General features: G+C 37.4%; 1 protein-coding gene across 1 annotated transcript in view; it reads right to left on the bottom strand.

Annotated features, from left to right (window-relative positions):
* Positions 1-23,067, bottom strand: part of ARHGAP10 (Rho GTPase activating protein 10) — a 150,689-nt gene that overhangs the window by 40,474 nt on the left and 87,148 nt on the right. The window contains exons 15-18 of the mRNA XM_059826750.1: positions 19,720-19,807; positions 18,294-18,352; positions 15,602-15,707; positions 14,819-14,978 (exon numbers count right to left, since the gene is read on the bottom strand). Of these exons, the coding sequence (XP_059682733.1) occupies positions 14,819-14,978; positions 15,602-15,707; positions 18,294-18,352; positions 19,720-19,807 (413 nt within the window). The remainder of the gene's footprint in view (positions 1-14,818; positions 14,979-15,601; positions 15,708-18,293; positions 18,353-19,719; positions 19,808-23,067) is intronic.

The following is a 23,067-nucleotide window of genomic DNA, read 5'->3' as shown; positions in this document are numbered from 1 at the left end:
TTGTAACATCATTAGAATATTGGCCATTTTAATTTTTTTTTTAAAAAAAAGAATACTCTTGAAGAGAGCAAGGGGAAAATTTTGAGGGGAGAGGTTTTTAATGAGAGATACCATAGTAACATACCATGTGAGAATTTTTTCAGTTAACTATTGCATATTGAGTCACATTTATATTAAATTATGATATTCACAAAGACGCATATAAAAAGGATTGCATTTCTTGTCATCATTTTATCTTTTGAGTCATGACCATTAGCACATCACCACTCCATACAAAATACCATGTCATTTCTCTCTGGATTAACCAGCAACGCAGATTTGCTCAACCCGATAGCATTTCTACTTTAACTGTCACATACAGGGTACAGACTAATGATGCTGATTTACTTCTAGAAAATTATCAGTATGCTGATATACAATTTAACAGCAGCCTTTTACAAGTTATCATGGCAGATTCACATGAACAAATTAATTAATACGTATTTCATCAAAGACAAACCAGCAGATAAACACAAACAGCAGCTGTACAAAAAAGCCCTGCGCCTTTATGGCACCTTACAGCAACGCAACACGGTAATGTAACAAGATATAATGAAACACTATATGCTGTTCTTTTACTCTGCAACTTTACATTGCCACGCATCTGTATAGGAAATATTATAAAGAGGAGACTCGTAATGTAATCTTTGAAGGAGAAGGTTTTTATGAAGTAGAAATCCATGCAGAAAGTATAAAGACACACCACAGATAACGCATTTTTGGATTATTACAGCACATGTCAGGTGCAGCATGAAGCTAAAAGCCAGCCAGGCTACTCTACAGGTGAGAAAAATGCCATAAGCATCCTGCGGTAAGGCACTCAAGACATCATGTTAAAAGTATAAGAAACTCTGCACCCGATCATATCCTGGCCTGTTAACCCTGAATATTAACAGTGTAGCAATAAGATGACCCAAGAACCCACATTTACACTGGCTTATAGCCGCTTAATTATCACTCTTGTACTGGCGGATAGAAGACCGTGCTGGTACAAAATAATCAGAAACACCATTTTCCATGAAAGCTGTGGAAGAATGATCATATTGCCAAAACTGGGCAGCAGTGGGCTGGAAGCCTATATACGGTGTGCAAAGGAAAGCTCCAGTGGAAATACCACCTTCCTTCCCAGTGAGTGAATGTTGCTGTGGGGGAGGTAAAATGATGTAATTTGAACTTCCCCATACCAGTGTTAAGAAAACTGGCTCTCACTCCTTCACATGCCTATGAACAAGGGATTACAAAAGAGAGACAAAATAGTGCAAGGAACTCTCTAAAAACAAAATGTTTGTAAAGAAGAAAGGAAACGGTCCAAGCTGGTTCTCCCCAGTACAGACACGGCAGCACCCTCAGACAGTGACAAAGCTCTAATTGTGCTCAGAGTGCTAAAGCCATTCCTTAAAACGTGATGCAATATATAATAATGAAATCTAACGTGCACCTCCGTGGCACTTGGCTAACAGTACCACACTGCCCTCTTATGTGTAAATACAAGGCTAGATTGAGCAGTTTTAGGGATAAATATTTGCTTCTGAAAAATTCAAAAGTACCAAAACTTTAAATGCCGCCTTTTCCATAGATGAAGTGTTGCATTTGGGCTCTCTGGTAAATAACTCTCTGCCAAGAGGTTTCAGCACGTTGTTTACTATGTCACATTCCGCAGCTGTGTTTGTTTGTACAGCCTTATCCACGCATCTCCGCTGAAATTAATGATGGTGAGCAGAACAAGTATTCCCCAGGAGTACTTCATAAGAGATGAGCTTTCTTGTATACATTTAAGTGACTTGCACAGGTTGCAGAAAAGTTCTCAAGTATTTTTTCCTCGTCTCTCACAAATATTTCAATATACTCTTCTAAAACTATTAGCATGAGAAACTAAGAGAGTCACAAAAGCAAAACACAATCAAGTAAACCATAAAGACGATCCTTACTCAATGATACTCGATGCCAGACAGGCAACAGGACAATGAATTTGAGATAGGTATGAATCCAAGTGGATTTCTAATTGCAAGTAGCTACGTGACGTGAAAAAAAATGGTTGGTGGTTTGTTCTGGTTTATGGGGGGAAAAAACCCTAATACAATAAACAGGAGAAATAACAGGAAAGCAGTGAAGTCCCACTTCAAACAGTGGCAGTCCAGCACGTTAGCTAATTTCACAGTGATACCGGTGGCAGATAGTCCTGAGCTGCCCAGAATAGTTCTCTCTCCCCTAATAAAAGTGTCAGGATAAGCATATCACCTCTACTGTTTCCCGACAGCGCTGCTCAGCACAACCCAGTGCTACCCAGTCACAGCACTGGGCTGACGGCAGTCTAAGCTCCCTTCTGCAGACAAGACACTCAGGCAGGCATCAGGCCTGTCCCCTATTTTCCTCATTATGCTCTCGACTTCTTGTTAAAACAGATTGGTTGGGAAGTTTCATTTCTGGGATTAGGTCAGTAAGTAGTATATTGCTTTCCAGGGAGCAGAGATCACCTCCTGAGGGCTCCTGGGCAGCACAAGGTCACCTGCTCTCCACACTCACTGGGACCAGGGCAAGGGTCCACACAAACTCCATCCTCTCACTCCTACGTTTCTCTGATGCAATGTTACAAGCTGTAGCACATTTTTCCTTGTGCTCACATTCAATATATGTCTCCACAGAGAAGAAAGAGATTCCTGAAAGGAATATTTAGATATGAACTAGAGAATGCAACCTCTTGACTATCAGCAGAGCAAACTTACCCCGAGAGCAAATTGACACTAATTGTCACACTCAGCAATGAAATCACCAAGTATCACGAGTTGCCCTGCAGGATTCTGAGACACACAAAAACAAACAAACAAAAAAACCCAAAAAATCACACACACAACAATCATTAGAAAGATCACTAGGGTTTTTTTCATATAAAAGAAACAGGAAGCATCCTGCCCTCATATTGCACGAAAAAGTGTATTTGGGGTCATTTTTGCTCTTTCAAGCAGCTCATATTTGCATTCATCCCTACTTTGGTATTTTCTTTTTGTCTTTTCAGTAGGAAAATAAAATCCAGTACAGCCGATCCATAACTAGACCTGCTTTTTCAGCAGCAGAAATCTCTTTCTGTTGCAGGCTGAAGCTACAGCTCGTACCACAGTTTTGCAAAGGTGAGCATCCGAAAAGCAAACAGAAGGTGAACCTCTGCCCCAAGAAGTGCACACAGAGCATTCAGCTTCTCTTTCTTACTTTATTTTCACTTAAACAGGCAAGTGCTTTTCATCATGCCTTAATGGATATTTGTCTGTTGCACTGACAGAAGCATTGTAGCATCTGCCTGAGAACTGGAGGGATGGAGGCATGCTTTGTTTTCGTTGTGGGGAGAAAAGCTGTTTTGGTTTTCTTTTTTCAAATTTGCTTCTAGCCTTATTAATTCTTTAAATGCCATTGAAGTATAAATGTTTCACAGCTAATAAAGGATGCCTGCTGTGACTGACCCGTTGTCAGAAGCACAAGGAGTATGCACAGAAGACGGAATTCAAAATCATACACACACAATGTAAGCACCTGAAATGGTACTAACAATTGTTGGGCTTTGACTGACTTGCACAATAGCATGCGACCACACCTGACTAAGTTTCAGAATACCTTCTTGCACTGCAAGCTGTTGCTATCAGATACATGGTGAGGCAACAACACATATCCAATTGGATGGAAACCCTCCCATGGAAGAACAGGATTGGAACATGCTATTTAATGGAAGATGTCCTTGCTACTCCAAAAAGCCTCCCTGCAAGTAAAAGTCAGATGTACCACCATCACTCATCTGGATTGCAGAACTGAACCACAGCTTAGGCTAATGCTTGTGTAAAGACAAGAATGAAGTCCGCTCATTGAACTACCTCATTCAAGAAGCAATAAAAATGTACTAAACCAACCTCAAAGTTTAAGGACTTTACAGTCACATCCAGTGTTACACAGTTTTTGAGACTGTGGCCAAACTACATTACATTTATAGAATATCAGTTAGTTCATAAAAGCACTGGCATCCTGCTCTTGACCTACGTGGAGGCAAACTCAGAAGCTAAGTGAAACAATTTACATACAGGAGAAGACATGTAGTACTCAAAATTTTATCAAGCAACAAATCTGACTGTTAGTCAGTCCTATCCCAGTTAGTCCAGTATTTTAAACGGTTGTTTAGGTCTGATCTTACATGAAAGCAGAATTTAAAAGTGCACAGTGATTTAAGTGGTGGATCAGTCTTCCAGCCTGCAGCATAAAAGTTACAACAAAAAAGAGGAGACTCTTGTCGAGCAATTTAAAACACTGGTATGTTTGACCTATTTCTTTCTATGCAATAGTACAAAATGGATACTTTACAAGGCTAAACAAACCACAAACCATCTTGGATATACACCGCTAATAACAGCTCTGTCTAGAGCAGTGAGCCCAAGACCATCCTTATATACAACCATTCCAATTCCTAAACCTGTGTCCCACAAAGTCTATGGAAGCATTTCTTGAGAGTAATGAGCCAAATGCAACATATTATCATACTGTATTCTACCAGCAGATCCACATGGCAGCAGCCCAAGGAATTTTGCCAGATTCCCCTTACTCTGCAACAACAGTGTTGGACTCTAGATCCTGAGCTCTTACTAGAGCCGATTTTAGAAATTCAAAAAACCCACCGCTGGGAGGATTTAACTTGGCCTATTCCATGAGTTTATGACTAGATGTATAGCTGTACATGGAAATGTAGATTAGATTCTGCTGCTACAAGAGAATACTGATCTGTTCTTTCTGGTCTCAAGCAGAACTAATTAATGAATTTCAGTATGTTTGCCAGGAATCACTTTAGGAAAAGACCCAGACATCAGGTCATCTCTGTCTGCTTTGTATCACTGGGGTAATTAAAATTTCCTCTAAAAATCAGTGGGAGGCAAACAGCAAGGACAGAGTGGGAGGAAAAAGAGGGGAGAAAAAAATGGAGGCTTAGTAATAGAGCTAATGAGGATAAACTTATAAAAAATCATTAACAGCTTAAAGCTGTGCCATGATATTGTTGCAAGCAAAAACCCCATTCACTCTCATAACACCTACCACACAGAACGTGCATCTATTTCCTTTGAATACATGAACAAGAATCAGAGTACCAGAAGTCGCTGTCTAATGCAAAGGAAGCTAGAACCTGCAAGGTCGTTCCAAATTCTTTGAAATTCGGATAGTCGTACAGCCTCCATACTACAATCATATTTTTTTAGAGAACAGTATTTCTCAAGGCAAGAACAACATCAGTACAAGTTTTTATTTGGGTAATTTCCCTTTAATACATACTTGATTTGCAGTTGGTAAATAAAAGAAACAGACACAAGACACTTCAACTAATGTTTATTGAACAATATAAAACGCCATCTACCTAGGCCACATATACTGCTCTGCCCTTATACATTTTATGGCTATGGTCCTCCTTGAATTTCCATGACAATTGGCTGTAATATATGCTGATCAAAGAATATTTTGTAAATTAGCCGCTAATGGGATAGTGCAAGAGAAACATATCACCATGATCTTTTCTTGACTTGGCTACTTTTCAATGTAATGCAAACCCAATTCAGGTTAGATCCAGCAACCTGTACAAAAACAAAAAACATATTTATATTAGAGACAAAAATGCTCAAAAAAGAGGCCAGCTGTCTTAGTGGTTCACAGCGTGCTCTTACCCCAATAGACTTTCTAAGCTTTTTTCCCTCTTACGATAGTGAAGACAGTGGTTGTGCCCTTCTTTTTGCCATTTTCTGCAAACATAAAGCAACAATGTCTTTTATGTCAAGTCATAAATTTAGTGTAGATATAAGCATTTCAGGAAGCGCAAGGTGAAAATAAGCATCGTAAAATCATTGCGGTAGCTCAGCCATTAATTGTAACCACTAACCACTAATTGTAATCCATTTTTTAACAGTAAAAACACATCAATAGTATGAACAGTTCTAGATTTCCCCCCCCCCCGCCATTTGAAGGGATTGCAGAAGCTAATTGGTACTATTAAAAGTTGAATCATAATAGAAATTACAAAAGATCAACTTCTGGAGAGCTAGGACCGAAGTTTTCTCTCAAAACTGATTTCTGCACCAATTCTAACAATTTTATAAAATTTCTAGCGTACCGAAATCTTTAAAAAATGATCCTTTGTTACTGTAGTTTCTTACTTTTTTGCATTTTACTTTACTATGGACAATGTGAGAGCAATTTGTTTCATTTCTGTTTTTAGTCAACATGATCCATTTCTTCTTCTGGTTCTCAAGCACATGATTCAATAAATATAAAATACATGCAGTAGAAATTCTAGACATCTAAATAGAATCTGTGTTCAGTGTACAAAATGTGATAAAGTTGATTATTTCTAAAAATCATATTAAATATTTTTGAAAAAGGTTTACAAATCCCTCAATAAAAATTATCAAGAACTTAATTAGAATCCTTAAGTAACTTACCTCCCCAAGGTTACTATCGTGTCCACTCCAGTACAGATGTACCTGCCTCGAAGTAGTTATCCTGACTTCTGTGCTCCGGCATCTATACACTGTAAAATATGGTTTGCTGTGCACTGGCTTCTGTGAGATTGCACAGGATGCAGATTTTCTGAGGCTTTGAATTTTGAGGCTTGAATTCCACTACAAACTACAAAACACCTTTATACAATATTCACAATCATTATATTTGCAAAAAAAAAAAAAAAAAAATCAGATGAAGAGTTGAAAGATACCTGAAGCTAAGCCTGTAGAGGGCCACCAACCAGAAAGCATCAATAATGCTCTTGATGTTGCCTGGCACACTCTATTTAGTTACAGAGCAACAGAGGATGCAGACTAAAAAGTAACTGGGTAGAAGTCAAAAGTAGAAACAGGAAACATCCTTGGCTGTGAGCCAAACCACATGGCTCAATAAATAAATAAATAGATAAATAAATAAATAAATCAAAGACAGCCTTTTCTTCATTGCAAAGATATCATTTGCTGAGACCATCTGCCTAGCAGCCTGGCTACCCATAACCAAATGAAACACTGCTTTTAGGGATTTGTGGACACTGTGAGTCTCAATCTCCTACTAAAATTGGAGTATCTGCTATCTGCTCCTCTTAATACAAAAGGAACTAAAGCCCTGGACAAACTGCAAACTACGGGAGTGACAAAAGAACTGAGAGAATTTTCAGAGAAACCTGATGTATCTGTAGACCCTAACAGCCACTCATTTGGCCTGACTACCTTGAACCATGTAGTTCACATTTGGGCTTTCATCAAGAAACTAAACATAGCCTGTAAAACATGACATTTCACTCTGGAGGACAGCTGTGAGAGGATGAAAGAAAAAAAAAAAGAAACACCATACCAAGGTTAAAAATGTGTGTCCTTTGATCGCTTGGAATTATGAGTTTGTTGACTCAGCCTTTCTAAAAGTAGCACTCCTGATACAAAGACTGCAGCTTCCACCGTATCACATCTCGCTCCACCTTTTAACAATTCATGAGAAGAACGCTCCTGATAGCAGCCCATTCGCTGCTATCAACCAATCCATTTCATTCATGGAAGGAAATGAGAGAGTTAACCATACACCAGGCTTGAAATGCCTACACATTTGTCCACCGCACCAGCAGAAACAGCAGATTCACCTTCTCTTCTATGCTCACCTGCTGTAACTCACACCAAGGAGAGTGTTTTACAAAGGTTGTCCTTCCCTATTACACATAATAGCTTTGTGTATCTTGTTTGGTTACAGGAAATACTTAAAATAACAACAAAAAAAGCCTTCAGGTTAAAAGATTAAATACTCAATCTAATTACCTAGCTTTCTAAAACATAACATATTCCCAGTTACTAAATGGAAAATAACACAGAAGGAGAACGTTTGTATGTATCTTCCCTTGCAAAGAGCGTGAGAAGTCCTGAGACAATAAAAGGCGGCACTTACAAACCTAAGTCAGGAGCCAGCAAAAGCAACAACCATGGCCAAAGACACCACAGGTGAACATGATCTCCCCTTCATTTGTAATAAATATACATATATAACCATTTATACACACACACAAATACAAATAAATATATGTTCCAACTAATTTTCTACAAAACTTATGAACAAAACCACAAATAATTATATATTGAGAACAAAAACCTACATTTGATCGCCTACAACATTGTCATTGTACAAAGCATCAGAACGAAATATGAAGATTTTTGCAAATGATACTGTTCCAACTGTAGCCAACCACGCAGCCTCACCAGTATTTTCTTCTCTACAAAATTCCCTGCTGCCATTACAAGGATTTATACCATCATTGCTTTGTACAATATTTTCTGCTCTTTGTTTTTGTTAAAATACATTTTTTAATCTTACATTATGACTGTAGGGTCTTTGGAGGCAAAGAACATATTTTTCATTTGTATGGCCAGCACCCTCTGCAATGAAGTACTGATGCTTCATTAGTGTAAATGGCATGCACACGAAAACATTGGAAACAAGAATTATCAGCTGACTGCCACGTCCTGTTTATTCAAAAATCTGTTAAATGGTTTGAAATACACTAACCTCTCCGTTAAGGCAAAAGTTTACCAGAATTCTGAAGAGTACGGAACAAAAACACAAGCACATATTGCACTATTATCCATTAGCAATGATCAGACAGGATGGCGTTGACGTCAGTTTAGCCAATATAAAAAAAAAAATTTGTAAATTCAATACTTCTCTTACCATTGAAGGTTGCAATAAAGTATAATTCTTATGTCACACAGCTTCTGCACAAGAATTTACTTTTTAAACTCTTCAGGAGTGCAACAACTTTTCCCTTCTCCATGCCCCCTGCAGCATTTCACAGAATATTTTCTTTGACTAACAAAATTTTATTAAAGAACATCCATTTTAGCATTCTTCATACAGACTTCTCCTTTGCCTCCTCCTCCACACATGCAAGCACAGCACCCTGACCATCAAGACTGAAGCAAATATTAGTCAACTGAATTCCACTCCCTTATCATCATTTCTGTTTACTTACTGAGGAACATTGCCTGTAGGCAGTGGAAGATGAGATCTGTATCACTTGGAAATTTCATATAAAGTTGAGGGAAGTTTCCCAAAATTAACTAAAAATAATGTAGGCAAATCAAGAAAACCGAAGTCTGTGTCCGTATTATTTGTATGTGCCATGTATTTGTAGTGCAGCCCCTCAGCAGTCTGCTTCTATCCCTGAGAACATGACTTCTGTTTTGATTTTCTTTTTTAATCTAATATGGTTACTCACAGTACATGTTTTGTTTCTTTTGGAGCAGTCTAACAGCATACCAATCCAGATATTGATCCAGACTCAGTTCCTTTTAATGTCATCAACTGCAGTCACAAACGTGAGTGGAGATTCGATATACAGTCTTCTTACTACTCATAAACTGCATTAAGACTTAGAAAACAGTAGTCTTTTAAACAAAGAACCAAAAAAAAGATTTGCAGCCGATTTACCACACCATGTGTGCCTGTCTCACGTGGAAGGGCATTATGCTATCCACAAGGCAGAGAAAGGGTTTAAAGAGTTTGCACACACTACAGTGGAACTAAAGAGCTGCTGTGACTTCCACCAGAAACCATGATGAATTTCTTTGTTGTGCCTGCTGCCCCTTAATGATTGGCTGAGTCTAAAGCAGAAAGGCATGTAATTTGAATTAAGTACAGGCATAGTTTCAATGACACTTCTGATTAGTTACATGCTTAAAGTTAAGCACATGCTGAATACCTTCCTGAACTGAAGCCCATGTGTTTCTTCACAAACTCTGCCCTAATGGAGATGCCTTAATGTAAGTTTTTTCACCCTTCAAGTCAAACGCTTGTTGACTTGAGAAACATTCAGCTGGGGGAGGTTTCAAATTGCTACACCACAGCAAACCACCACAATTACTATGCATTGCTTCTTGGTCTTCCATTGCAGCCAAAGGCAAAGCAATACGAAAGCTGAAACAAGCCCTCTTTAGTATTTCCCATATGTCCCTTTACCAGGACTTCAAAAGACCTGCTGTGTTGTCAAAATATAGTCTTAGATTAGATGATGGCGGTGCCACTGTACCCTAAACCATTTACCTGCAACAGAACTGCTTTAAACATGCAGTGATTGCGAAGTGAGACACGTGCCATTGCAAAGTGGAGACACACCTGATTGTGCCACTTCATACTCTCTGTGCCACTTCATACTCTCAGACGAACAACTGACTTCACCTACTTCCATTTCTTCTGTCTCACAAATATTGCATGTATTATGCACTGTAATATGTTTTAAGAATAAAGATTTTCCAAGTATTACTACATGAAGTTGATGTTGGCTTAAGAGCTCAGTAGTATTAAATTCTTCTCTTCCCTTTAGTTTTAAAAAAATTATAAGTGCCTAAAGTAAGAAAAATTAAAAGTTGTATTTCATAAAAAATATTTCTCCATAAAACTGTTTTGAAGAAAACAAAGCTAAAACAAAGACATATTTTGCCTAAGGTATGTAAAATCTTTGCCCTTTATAAAAAGATTAATACAGAAAACAAGTGAAAACAGTATGTACCTTATATATAGGAACTACTGAGTTTTTCAGAATGAACATCTTTGAGATAATTTTGACCGTAGGTTGTCTGAATTCTAGAAAAAGGTATCTTTTACCATGCCTATTCCCTTTCAGCAGACTCTGGCTTCCCAGTCTCCATAAGGGACTTCTGTCTAGCCCCTCTTTTTTTTTTTTCCTTCTAATTTTCTTTCACTGTAATTTTCATCTTTCTGTTTTTGCAATCTTGCTATTTGTACTCGCTATTCTTTCCTCCCCCATATGCTGTTTTAAATATTCCAGTCCCACTGAGATTTTTATTCCAACCTCCTCCTTCATCTTTTATTTCTTAGACTTCTTTTTTTATCCTGGGTTTTTTTTCCCCCTCTTAAAATAATGTTCAGGGAATTGAGAAACCAAAATGGTTCACATTACCACTGAAGCATCTCTAAATGGCAAATAAGCAAGCTCTTTGAATAGTGACATTCATTCCACCGAGATGCCAAAACATTGTAGCAAACAGCAAGATGAACACGTGCATGCTCTTCATGCTGCCGTGGAGTGGACTGCCCTTCTTCCTCACTGCAAGTCAGAAAGACAGACCAGAAGAGCCGAGATGTCCAAGATTTCCAGTCTATGAAACCCTTGGGAAGAAAAATTTATTTAAACCCTTGAAACTCATTTGGGGAGGAGGAGAAGATAAATCAAAACCTTTTTTTTTGGGTCCAAGTTGACTACCACTTTTCATCAGAGGAATACCTAAAGGCCAAGCAGAGATTGTTCCAGGCATTGCACAAGCATAGCTGCCATCAGCCCCCAAGTTCATTCCCTCAAGAAAAGGAACGGCATAGCTTCAATGCAAAATGAACACAACGAGACACAAACATGAATTTCTGTATGCTTTTTTAGTGAAGGGAAGGGTATGGGACATGGAAATCAAGGGAGACCAGATAGATATGGCAAGGGAGAAGGGGACAAGACAGCCAAGTATGGAATGACACCAACTTTAAAGACCTGCAAAGCAAAGGGAAACAAGAGTGCTGGTGCACACAGCCCACTCGGCACAAAACACAGCAATTCCAGGCAAAACTATAGAGAGGTCATTTAATTTCAAACCTGAACACACTCCTACTTTGCCTGGCAGATCTGACTGGACTTCCCCTACAGCCGTATGACAGAAGCAAGCAAGACAATTCACAGGTCTCATTTTCCTCTGGACTGGCCTCCCTTCCGCAGCAGATGGTTCTGAGGGTCCTGGGTAAAATACTGTCTCAGCTTGGGTCTAGTTTTTGCTTTTTCTTTCAAAGTAGAGATCTGCTTCTACAGCTCATCTTCTGACTGGACACTGAGAAATACGCTGCTTGAAAGAGACTTATCCATAACTGAGCAGAAAAAAAGCTAAACGATTATTTCACTAATGCTCTTCTATACCCCTTCTAGTCTTAATCATTGTGCAATTCTAATGCCAGTTATGCGACACATCAGGCTGCACAGTCTAGTTCCAGCATTCAAGTCTCAGCATTGGTCTGATTTTGCAAAACATGCCCTCCTCAACCTACTATAACTGGTTCACAGCCATGGTTTGGAAGTACGTATGCAGCCTGTAAACAAGGTGGAAGTGGCACTGACCAGTTTCTAGCTAGCAGGAAATGAATGTACATATCAACAAAGCTTTAAAAAAAAAATTAAAAACAGCTTATGCACTAAGCATGATATTCTTACCATATTCAGGGCAAGTCCCCATATCAAGGTTCCCACACAGAAATTGCATAGAAATTCTCCAGCTAGGATTCAGCAGAGTGACGATAGCGGAATGACTGCACTAGGATTTCAAAGCTGGTAACCCAATTAATTATGTCTGCTCTTAAAAATGAATTGTAGATCTCCTTCAATGAAGCTATCCACACAAGACATAATGAACGTTGATGGAATTTAAAAATATTTGAGGAATCATAACATTTTTTTACCATTTTGCCTACCAAGTTACTGTATTTAAAGCAGGAATGTTAATGGCTATTGTTTCTACAGTTTGGAAGTTTGTTAGTCATTTCATTTGCTATGGGGGAAAAGAAATGCCTCTCTGCAGTCTGCCAGAGCCATAAATTACATATGCATGAAATGTGAAGTGTTGCTTCAAGTTTGTTTCTGTCAGTGTACCTGCATCTTGACTCCACCACCCTTCTACAATTCCAAACTTTGCTTCTATTAGCAGAAACTGCTAAAAATTAGGAGAGACAGAGTAGTGGCTGAATTAAATATTTTGAAGTATTTTAACCCACAGCTGGTGACATTTCCTAGGATTTCACCGGGGCTATAAGTAAAAATACCTAATGCAAGACTCTTAGAAAGTCTGAAATGCACAGAAATTCAAAACAACAATATAAAATGAACATCAGACTGACAATAAGCCTGCTTGCCATTAAAAGTAGGTCCTTGGTCTGCCCTAAATGAAGAAGGCTCACTTGTAAAAGCAACATATTCAATTTGACTATAAAATTTTTGTAATGCCTTAACACACACCTCTCCATTGCCTTTGCTATAAATACACAAAGGTCACACTTGGGGCTTCCTTCCATCTTGGAAGCAGCTCTAGCGTGGGAGAGGTTGCTGCAGGCAGACCACTGATGGCAAGTTCACTGTTAAAAATGAGAGTGAAATGACAGAAATCTCTTAAAAAAAAATTATAGCCTTCTAGTTCTAAAGGAGGCATAAACCCAAGGAATTATGGAAAATGATGCAGTATCATTTTGATGTACTTACCATTCTCTGCTTCTCTACATCTTCAGAGGAGCAAGAAAGGCCACTACAACTAATGTTTCAAACATGAAATTGATGTCCAGTTTCTAAAGACATGCAAGCGAGCTGGCATAAGAATAAGATGGTGCTAATCTGTGGTGATCGAGTGATTTGAATAAGTATAACTCAACCTCAACCTCCATATGTTACTAAAACACCCTGGCTCTGCTCACACTCTCTCTTCACTTTCTTGAATTTGTGTGGTCACTGCAATAGCTTCAAAGTTAGGAGCTTACTGCAAGGTTTACCATCATTTATAAGGTCCAAAATTAATATCATGGCTTACAACTCTTGGAATATTTATCGCTTAGAACTTCAGCCACATCTGCAGTGCAGTATTTTTCCAACAGAACAATACCGTATCTGCTCTATGTGTGCGTGAGGGCAGCATTACACCCTAAGCCAACTAAGCCAACAAAACCCACCATGTGGATACAGCTATACCAACAGAAGCTTTGCCCAGCCTGTATCACTCAGGGAGGTAGTATAATTACATTGTCAGAAAAACTTGAGACAGATATTATTTAGAGTAGATAAAACTTGACTTAGATAGCCAATTTCAACACTGCTAACCTTTAAAAGAAATAACTATTTCAATGCTCGGAGTACTTAAGAAAGCAGAGAGGAAAAAGCACATCCTGGAATTTTTCCAAAGCACTTTTTTTTGACAGTAAGAGTGCAGCAGATGCTGCCCATCCTCCCAGCACAAGCGAAGTACCTCAAACATCCAGTTCCAGAAGTCAGCTTAAACACGAAGGACTCCCAAAGGAGTACCCAAACAAAGAGCCCAGTAAAGGACTCTTTTTTTTTTCTTTTTTTTTTTTTTTTAATTTCAGATCCCAGATAACATGCAGTGATATTCTGGACAGTACCTTGTATGTGTAAAGCACCTTAGTAACTGGCAGCTGCCACAGCAGCAGCAACAACTTCTATTTTCAGTATTACCTCAAATGCAAAGGCTTAAAATAACACACCTTCAGCTGAAAACAAAGGAAATGTTAATACCTGGCTCTCTCATAATGCTTTTTACCCATAAAATTCAGAATATAGTAAAGTCTTCTTTTTACTCTGTGAACCCTGAGAAAAATGAAGGCATAGAACAATTAATTCAGACCCTGGCCAAAGTACTTAATGGAAGAGCTAAAAACTGAGCCTGGGCTTTCTCTTTTCCAGTCTTGTATCCCTTTTGCTCAGAAAAAAACATATGCAAATATCACAATGAAAATCTACTTGTCTACTATACACACAGAAGCACCACTATTGCCAGGAAATATGCATTCTGAAATATCAGTTTACCTATGAACAGGAATACTTATCGAGTGTAAGTAGCCAAAAGCATACAGTGTTAGGAGGATATTCTTTAGAATTAAGCTATTTGTAACATACTTAACTCCACACTACCCATTAAGCCTAGCAGATCATTTTAGACAATAATGCTCAGAAACGTGGAGATGTATCAAAGCTTACCTTCTCGTGATTTTCTATCAGGATTTCGACAACGATATTCTGAAACTTCAGGTCCATGATGGCAGCTACAGTTTCTTCCTGTGGCCTCATTAAGGTTGGTCCAAATACTACCCCTAGATTTGCCACAGTCATTAGATTCCTCTTGGCATGCTTTGAAACACTTTTTGAAAAGAATTGAAGGAAAAAACAGGAAATAGGTTATGAAAAATTTCCATTACTGTTGGAAACTGCAGTCTACAAGTGAAAACATTACATTTCCTTAATCTATGCTTTAGAAGTTTGTTTTGTGCAAAGTTTCTTCAAATAAGGTCTTACTGAATTCTGGAAAACAGAAAAGCCATTCTTCCACTGGCAATTAAAAAACAAAAGCAGTCTCTTACTGAACTTAAATATATAAAATGCACTTAGCCTTGGACCAGGGCAAGTGTGAAACCAACTTAAATTTGCTAACAGATCTCCACTATTCACTTTGCCAGAATTTGCGAAAAGAAAGTATAATGTTCCCTTTCTCACTTCAATCAAACCCTCAACTGCTGGCAGGACTGTTAAAGTAAATACTTATATGGCTTCATTAACGGATTAGATTTCTGCCTTTCCCGCCAAAATATACACAGTATGAGTCAAACGTCTTGTCTGCTTTTGCACGTTTGGTTCTTGGTATTGTGTATGACAGCATCAAGATGGGCTTCAGCTCCAGCCACACTTAACTAAGGCCCTTTGTAGCTAAACGAAGGTAAGGACAAGAGTTCTGACAAAAGTAGGAAAGCAGGTCGTAACACTTACTTTGCTAAATGTTTCACCAAAATTTCCAGCATCTCTTTGTTCTTTTCTGGGAGTTTGTGGACCAAGAAGTGAACAGCATTAACTCGAGATTCAGGACTACCACTTTCTGTGGGACACAGAAATAAATAACTATCTCAAAAAATAAAAATGAAAAAATCCACAGAAACACAAAGCTTCTCCCACCCCTGCATGGAAACATACTGCACACACTTTGCTTCACCACTTATGTATCTCCAAACATAGCAATATTGAACATATGCGCTTTGTTTTCACAAGTAATCTTGTTCTAGAATTATCAAGTTATTTGCTTATTTTGTGAACTCATCTCTCAATCCACCTGCAAAAGGATGCCTTTGTTCATCTATTTTTAAAACCCAACAGATGTAGTTATTGTTTTGCTGCATTGGACTCATCTGCTTACAAATATACTGCAAGGTAAGGAGCGATGCTACTGGGTGCCACAGAGTGGAACTGCACTACTTTACATTTTAGCATCATTAACTGATTGTCCTCACCATTAGAATTCAGTTTTGTTGGTACTACGCTGCCTTGCACTAGAAACTGCGTAAGACAACACATGCAGGAGATTCATATGCTCAGAAAATCTAATGACCTCTGAAGACACAGAAGAATAATGATGCAAAAAACCTACTGAGTGAGATTACTACGATAAAAGGCCCTGAATAACAACGGCATCTCTCTCCAGTACAGTACAGAAATAAAGTAAAAAATAAGCAAGGGGCTTTTTATTTTTGTGTTGCTTGTCAAACTGAATAATTTGGTCCCCTACAGGTTTCACTCATACACAGATGAAAACAAGAATCTGTAGAAGATGAAAATAATCCCTCTTCCTATTTCTCAAAGTTGTTTTAAATCACAAAATTACAACTCAGTAGTGGTTACAACGAGAGGAGTGGAAGTATTTTTCTTATATATAATAATACTTCGTACAAGGTACATAAAGAGAAAAATTTAGAACCTACTCTGAATGCAAGAAGTTTCGACACCAGGACCACTCATCAAGTCCCATTTTACTCCAGGGCAACTTTGATTGTTAAGTGTATTTCACATAAAATACCACCATATTTCTTCAGTGCGTATTGCTACAGATTTTTCTTTTTTCGCATATTGCTACAGATTTTCGGGTTGTTTTTTTATTCTTTTGCAGTGAACACCCCTGCACAGACTGCAAGAAAAAAGGCTACCAAAATGCAAAACGTTTAGCTTCTAGTCAGCTAATGAAAATTCAGACAGCCAGAAAAACGTAAGTCTTCTTTAAAGCAAGACTATTTTACATATATGTGAAATCACAAACTCTAATTAAAGAATGGCTAAGCAACTTAAATCACAAGATACAGTCAAGGCTTATATAGTTTCAATCTACACTGATAGGTATAAAGAAAAGAAAATGGAAAGGAGAACCTTTTAATTTTGGCTTCCCCCCCAATAGTTTCAGAGAAAAGGATATTCCTTACTATTCCCGGTGTTGTTAGTTTTTTTTATAGCCAACATAGGAAACAACACTGACTACCTATTTTTAAGTATACCGTAAATCAGATCTGCAATGTTGATTAAATTTCCCTCCCCACTACATAGGATCAACCTCTCTACAAAATTGTTTACTACTTATGAACATTGTACTATTTAAAACATGTAACTTCAACTGAATTCCTTTATTGAAAGAGACTATAAAATAGAGAAAGGAAAACAAAGCGAGAAACTGCTGGCAAAACTTCACAGGTCAAGAAATTATTTTAACACTTTCCAATACAAACAGGCAGACTCACCAACTAGGTAAGTATGTTGAATTTTGTTTAAGCACTTGGCCTCTAAGATGTGCTTTGGCAATGAATTTCATGGGCTAATTCTCATTTTGAATTAAGGACCACAAGTGAACACTTTCTGCAGCCCTGGAAAGTCATTACAGCAATCTGAAGAAGATAAAGCAATTGTCTCAAAGTTTATTTTAATTTTGCTTTCCACAGTTTGCCAGAAGTGCTACAGGCTGGAAAGAAAATCAGCTAAATATCTGTTTGATACTTTGCCAAAAATTTTCCTACACAGTTTCCCTGAATCCTCTTCCAAAAAAATTCCATGCACATTAGATATCATACAGCTGAACTACAAATGCTGTTGTGTCTTCTCCAAGTCTGTATTTGAACTGCCATAGTGTAATCTGGCCTGCTCTTTCCTTTCTTCTTCTAATATGTGAGGAACATTCACGCCAGCCTGGATACAGAGCTAACAAGGCACTGAAGACAAAGGTCAGGCAGCTGTGCTTTAAGGATTCAAATGAGCCCGAATGAGTGTATTTTCTTTTACTAAGCTTCATATTCTTTACAAATGGAAGAAAAAAAAAAAAATCACAATCTAAGTAGATGTTTGTCAATATACAATTAAGATAATAAGAATGAATGTTTACAATGTCTATCTAAAAGTTTTTCCATAAAAGTAAAAATTGCGCTATGCTAAGTCTGTCACAAGCTTGTCTGTCAATAAATATGTCATATGTGACATACTAGAACTGAACACTGGTTAAAACCTACGTATTTGTAAAACATTTATTATTTCTTATTCCTATATTTTTTACTGGGTCGAAGAATTTTTCTGAAATTGCATTTGGGGCATGCTCCTAAGGCCACAACAGTACTGTAAGAAAAGATTTCTATTTGAACTACAGTCATATATTTACTGGCAGGAACGATGAATTCTCCATGCAACTCGTACGTCATCAGTGGCTCTGGAAGGCTTCTGTAAAACAAGGATGACGTAATAAATTTAGCTATATTCTTTTCTATCTGTATTTACTCTAAGCAGGAAACCTCTTTAACATTCAGTAGCATAATCCTCGCACTGGAGGCAACCATTGTTACAGTGGCCTTTGAATTCAATGATTTCCAGCCCAAATGGTAAGCTTGGTATTATCAGGAAAATAAGACTAAATACATCCATTAACCTTCCATGAGCTGAAGTGATGCCTCCAGCCTATCATAAGGCAACTTTCCAAATGACAACACCAAGACTGTTTCTCAGATTAAGATCGTACACATATACTATGTAATTAATTCTTCATTAGTGTTTTTAAAATACAAAGAATCACAAGTCAATGCCTTACTGGAAAGAAATAATGGTCCTAAAACCAGTTAAATTTGCTGAACAGTAGCCATCCACAATCAAAATTCTAAAGCATTTCAAATGGAAAATCTGAAATCGAAAACCTTAGTCATCAATGAAAAATGTACTGAATAATGGAAATCAGACTTAAAACATCAGAGTTAAAACCTTCATTTATTAAGCTGACTTCACTGACGCTTATGAAATATTGGAGTAAACACTCAGATGGGAAATGCTGTAGGCGGGAAATACTTCATCACGTGCACTTTTATTTTTCTTTCCTACTTTAATTTTTTTTTAATTCTTTCCTACACTCAGCAAGAGAGACAAAAATTTTATCTTGATAATAGTTCTTCAGCATTCTTTGACAGTGATTGCAGTAATACTTTATTTAATAAAAACAGCAGATTAAAAATAGTGTATTTGTGTTACACTACGAGAGATAAACGAAAGTTCTATGTTCTTAGGCAATTTAGTAAAATATCTTGATCCGGAATTGGGCAAGCCATTTGAACAGAGAACACATCTAGAATTTTTACTTTTAACACTCGAAATATTATTACTATTGCACCCAGAACATCAGAGCAAGGGACAGAAGGAAAAGAGGAAAATATTAAAAATCTCATAACCTTTTCCCTTTTCATTCTACCACATTAAAACATAAAAAGGCAAAAAACTCTTTTAACAATCTTAGCCGATGACTTTCAGTAACGACTCTCAGCAAGTTTACCAACAATTCAGGTTTCTGAACCATCAGTGAAATGCTTAGGTATCTAATACAAAAATGTTTTGGGGCTTTTCTCATATGAACAGGAGTATTAGCGTTGCTAAATTATTTTGCCTCCCCAAGACAAATAACAAACATGGTACTTGCACAAAATGAACCTCTATTCCAAAATATAGGAAAAGTAAGTAATGTAGTTTAACACACTGAGTAGGAGCATTAGAATACAGAATTCGTAGCCTAAAAAATAAACACATAAATGAGAGCGAGACAGGCTTACCGCAGATACTGCTTCATAGCACTAGTTATTGTCTTCACCTCCCAGTCTACAGAGTTTTCCAGGTCAACTTCATTGCAGGTTTTTGCATCTAGAAAATAATCAGAATGAGGGATGTGAAAAAAGGGAATTCTAAGTCAGTATGCCCTACATGAACAGCAACACATTGAATTTGATCATTATATATTTGCTTACATGAACGTAGAAATAATATGTCTTTCTTAGTAATTATTAACTATTAGTTAATACTAAGAAGACTTAATATCCAAACCTCTTTATAAATTCTGTTTCCATATTTTGTTTTAAAAAGTATTTACTGCTGATTTTTTCTTTTATGAAGGATTAAAAATCACTTTCACGTAAAAAGATCTCTATAGCAATTGGTATTTTCACACCTTTAATTAAACAGAAAGATGTACAAAAACAGTTTAGAAAAAAGACCCACTAAGCATAACTTATCTTTTTGTCTTTTCTTTCATTATTTAAAATGCAAGTTCACTAAGAAATCTTTTTGAATTCTCTCCATAGTTTTGCTTGTAAACTGTTATTTTGGACTGCTGACGAAAATAGCCAAAGTGCAGTATGACCCTCCTTACTGTGTGAAAACCTTTAAGAGGTGCTTAAAAAGCAGAAGGTCTCCTCTCTGTCAGGAAGTTTCCTGTACAAGATGGCCTGAATGTTTCCCTTACTTGATCAGTTTTAGCCGAAGGGAAAAAATACTTGCTTGCTTGACCATTTGTCAGGTTCACAGAACTCCTCCCCTCTTTTACCAGGTTAGCTGGTAAGAGTCTTACAACAAGACAGATCAAACTGAACAGTCGTATGTCTGAATGACCCATCAGGTGAAAGATTTTTTGACAGAACACAGAAAACAACACAGCACACTGGAATGTTTTGTGATCAGAAAAACCCTTTTGGCCTCAAAACAGGAAGCAATAGCTGGTTGACACGAGATGATTATATGTATATGGCCAAACTAGCCCAATGTATTTGGTAACCTCAAGTGCTTGCGCTTCTGTTATTATTACTGCTACATGTTTCTGTTGGTCACTACAATAAACTACAGCAGTAGCTGACACAGATTACGTGTTGACCAGTTCATACAATTCAGAATTCATTTGTTAGTTTGCCTGTCAGACAAACAACAGAAACATTTAAAAAATCAAATTAGGATCCCTGATTAAAGGTGCAGTCCTTTTACTGGGACTAAATAATTCTGTTCTAAAGGCTGTGCCAAGCAATTATTTCTGTAACTGAATATTCTCCCTCATTACATCAATTATTTAAATCTCATTTTAAAATACAAGTCAGATAACATTTTCTACCAAATTGTTACTAGCCAACCACCACCCAAAATACTCAAGACTGTCTCAGGAAAAAGTTTCTTTTTTCCTCTTTTTAGCATGCTAGCTGTTTCTGTGTTCAAATTCTCTTTTTTGAGAAAAAAAAACTTTCTACTGAATTAATTAAATAAAAGCCGCCATCACATCAGAAACAAGTGAAATCTACGGGGATTTTGTTACTAAACCACTACATAATATCTAGTTTTTAAATAAGTGCTTCATAATCATCAACCTTCTTTAGAGTCAAAGGATGCACTCAGTTCAAGAGTCTGAATTCCAAAGCAAGCCTCTTAAAATGAAAAACAGAAGGTATTGCTGAAATACTTCATTATCTCTTGGGGAAAAAAAAAAAAAAAAACAAACACAGTAAAATTTGGCCCTGCTACCAACCCCAAACAATGTCTAATTTGACTGTAGAAGTCATCAAGACTTAAAGACTTTTTTTTCACTTTTGGTTTGACAGTTGCCCTACATAGCTCTGTGCCCCACCACCTGATATATTTCACTGTTCCCACTCCATTTTTCCCTCTACTTCAAACATCCCAGGCCATTATATGAACTGGATTTCAAAAATTACTCTACTGGTTTTCATGCTACTTGTTCACATAGCAGCCACTGTGCACTGAATGGCAACTTTACGCATATAAAAATAACCGTACCCATTTATGGAACAGCTTTTGACAGATCAGCTCTAAATTTTATGCAAATCTTTCTGACAATAAGGGAGCTAGAGTTTATAAAAACAGTCCAGTTCACTAAACTAGGTTAGGAGGAGACTGTCTCTGCTTTCATATGCAATATGCCCACTGTAGGAGTGTATGCATACTGTCATTTACTGTATATATAAAATAACAAGGAATTCAGTGTAATTGTTTTGAAAGCTGCTGGTTTTGAAACGGCAGAGGTACCTGAAAGTTTTCTTCTACAACATGTAAAGTCTGGCGTTTTTCATGCCAGGCAGTATCAGAAATCAAAACGGAACTCATCAGTAGAAACTCCAAGTTCTTAAGCAGTCACTTCACCATGAGCCTGGGTCTGTGTGAAAGCTGACCTGTGCAGCAGTTCGTATGAAACCTATGTAGGCAGCCTGTATGAAATGAGCCATGTCAGATCTATTATGTAGATCATACGTGAAACAGGAATTGGTCCCTGACTCATTTCAAAAACTGAGCCTCCTGATGGCTGACAATGCACTCTGAATTGCTTGCAACAGATTCCCAGAATACTGGAAGTCCTAACTCTGTATCCCTGTTTACGATGAGATACCAGATTAATTTAACATTTTCCCTTTAAATGTAATGAGCGTTTTCCTTACCAAATGCCTCACTTAAATTTAGACAAGATGATTGCTGCAAAGCAGATCACCACAGCACAATGCTAGTTACAGGAACTTCAAGGACTAAGTTAATTGCAAAATTAACTTTTTTTTTAAAAGCAGAATTGTATATTTAATTGCTGAGCCTCGTTTTACAGAAGACTTAGTTTCACTAGATTATTTTATTAAAGATCAAAATCTGTGTATTCATAGTATTAGAAAAGCATATATCGGTCTTCTCATACTCTCTTGACTCTCAGTGTACTTTCCCAAATTTTGTAGAAAATATCCTGAAAAAGAGACAAAACTACATGCTATTATGTCCCTGGGTTACCACTTGGAAGACTTTTTTTGCACTTTGGGCCTTTCAGACTGTGAACCTCATGGTCAATGATAGGTAGCTTAAAATACTTTGAAATCTTATCAAACATTTTAAAATACAGAAAGTTAATACGAGCTTTTTATGATTCCAAAAAGATCTTTCATATAAAAGCATATCTGAGAGTATACCCAGAGACAAAGGATTAAAGATTAATCAGTCATTTTAAATTCTCTGTACCACTGTATATCAAAAAGAAACCCTCTTTATTCTTCTCTGAGGACAGACAGATAAAGAGCACAGATAGGATCGCTTTCAACAAATCATCAGAAAAAGAGCACCTGCTTGCACCCTAACTTCTTTCTGTTCAGTAT

This window comes from Gavia stellata, chromosome 19 (genome assembly GCF_030936135.1).
Source record: "Gavia stellata isolate bGavSte3 chromosome 19, bGavSte3.hap2, whole genome shotgun sequence".
Lineage (NCBI taxonomy): Eukaryota > Metazoa > Chordata > Aves > Gaviiformes > Gaviidae > Gavia > Gavia stellata.
This window is presented reverse-complemented; position numbering and strand designations above follow the sequence as displayed.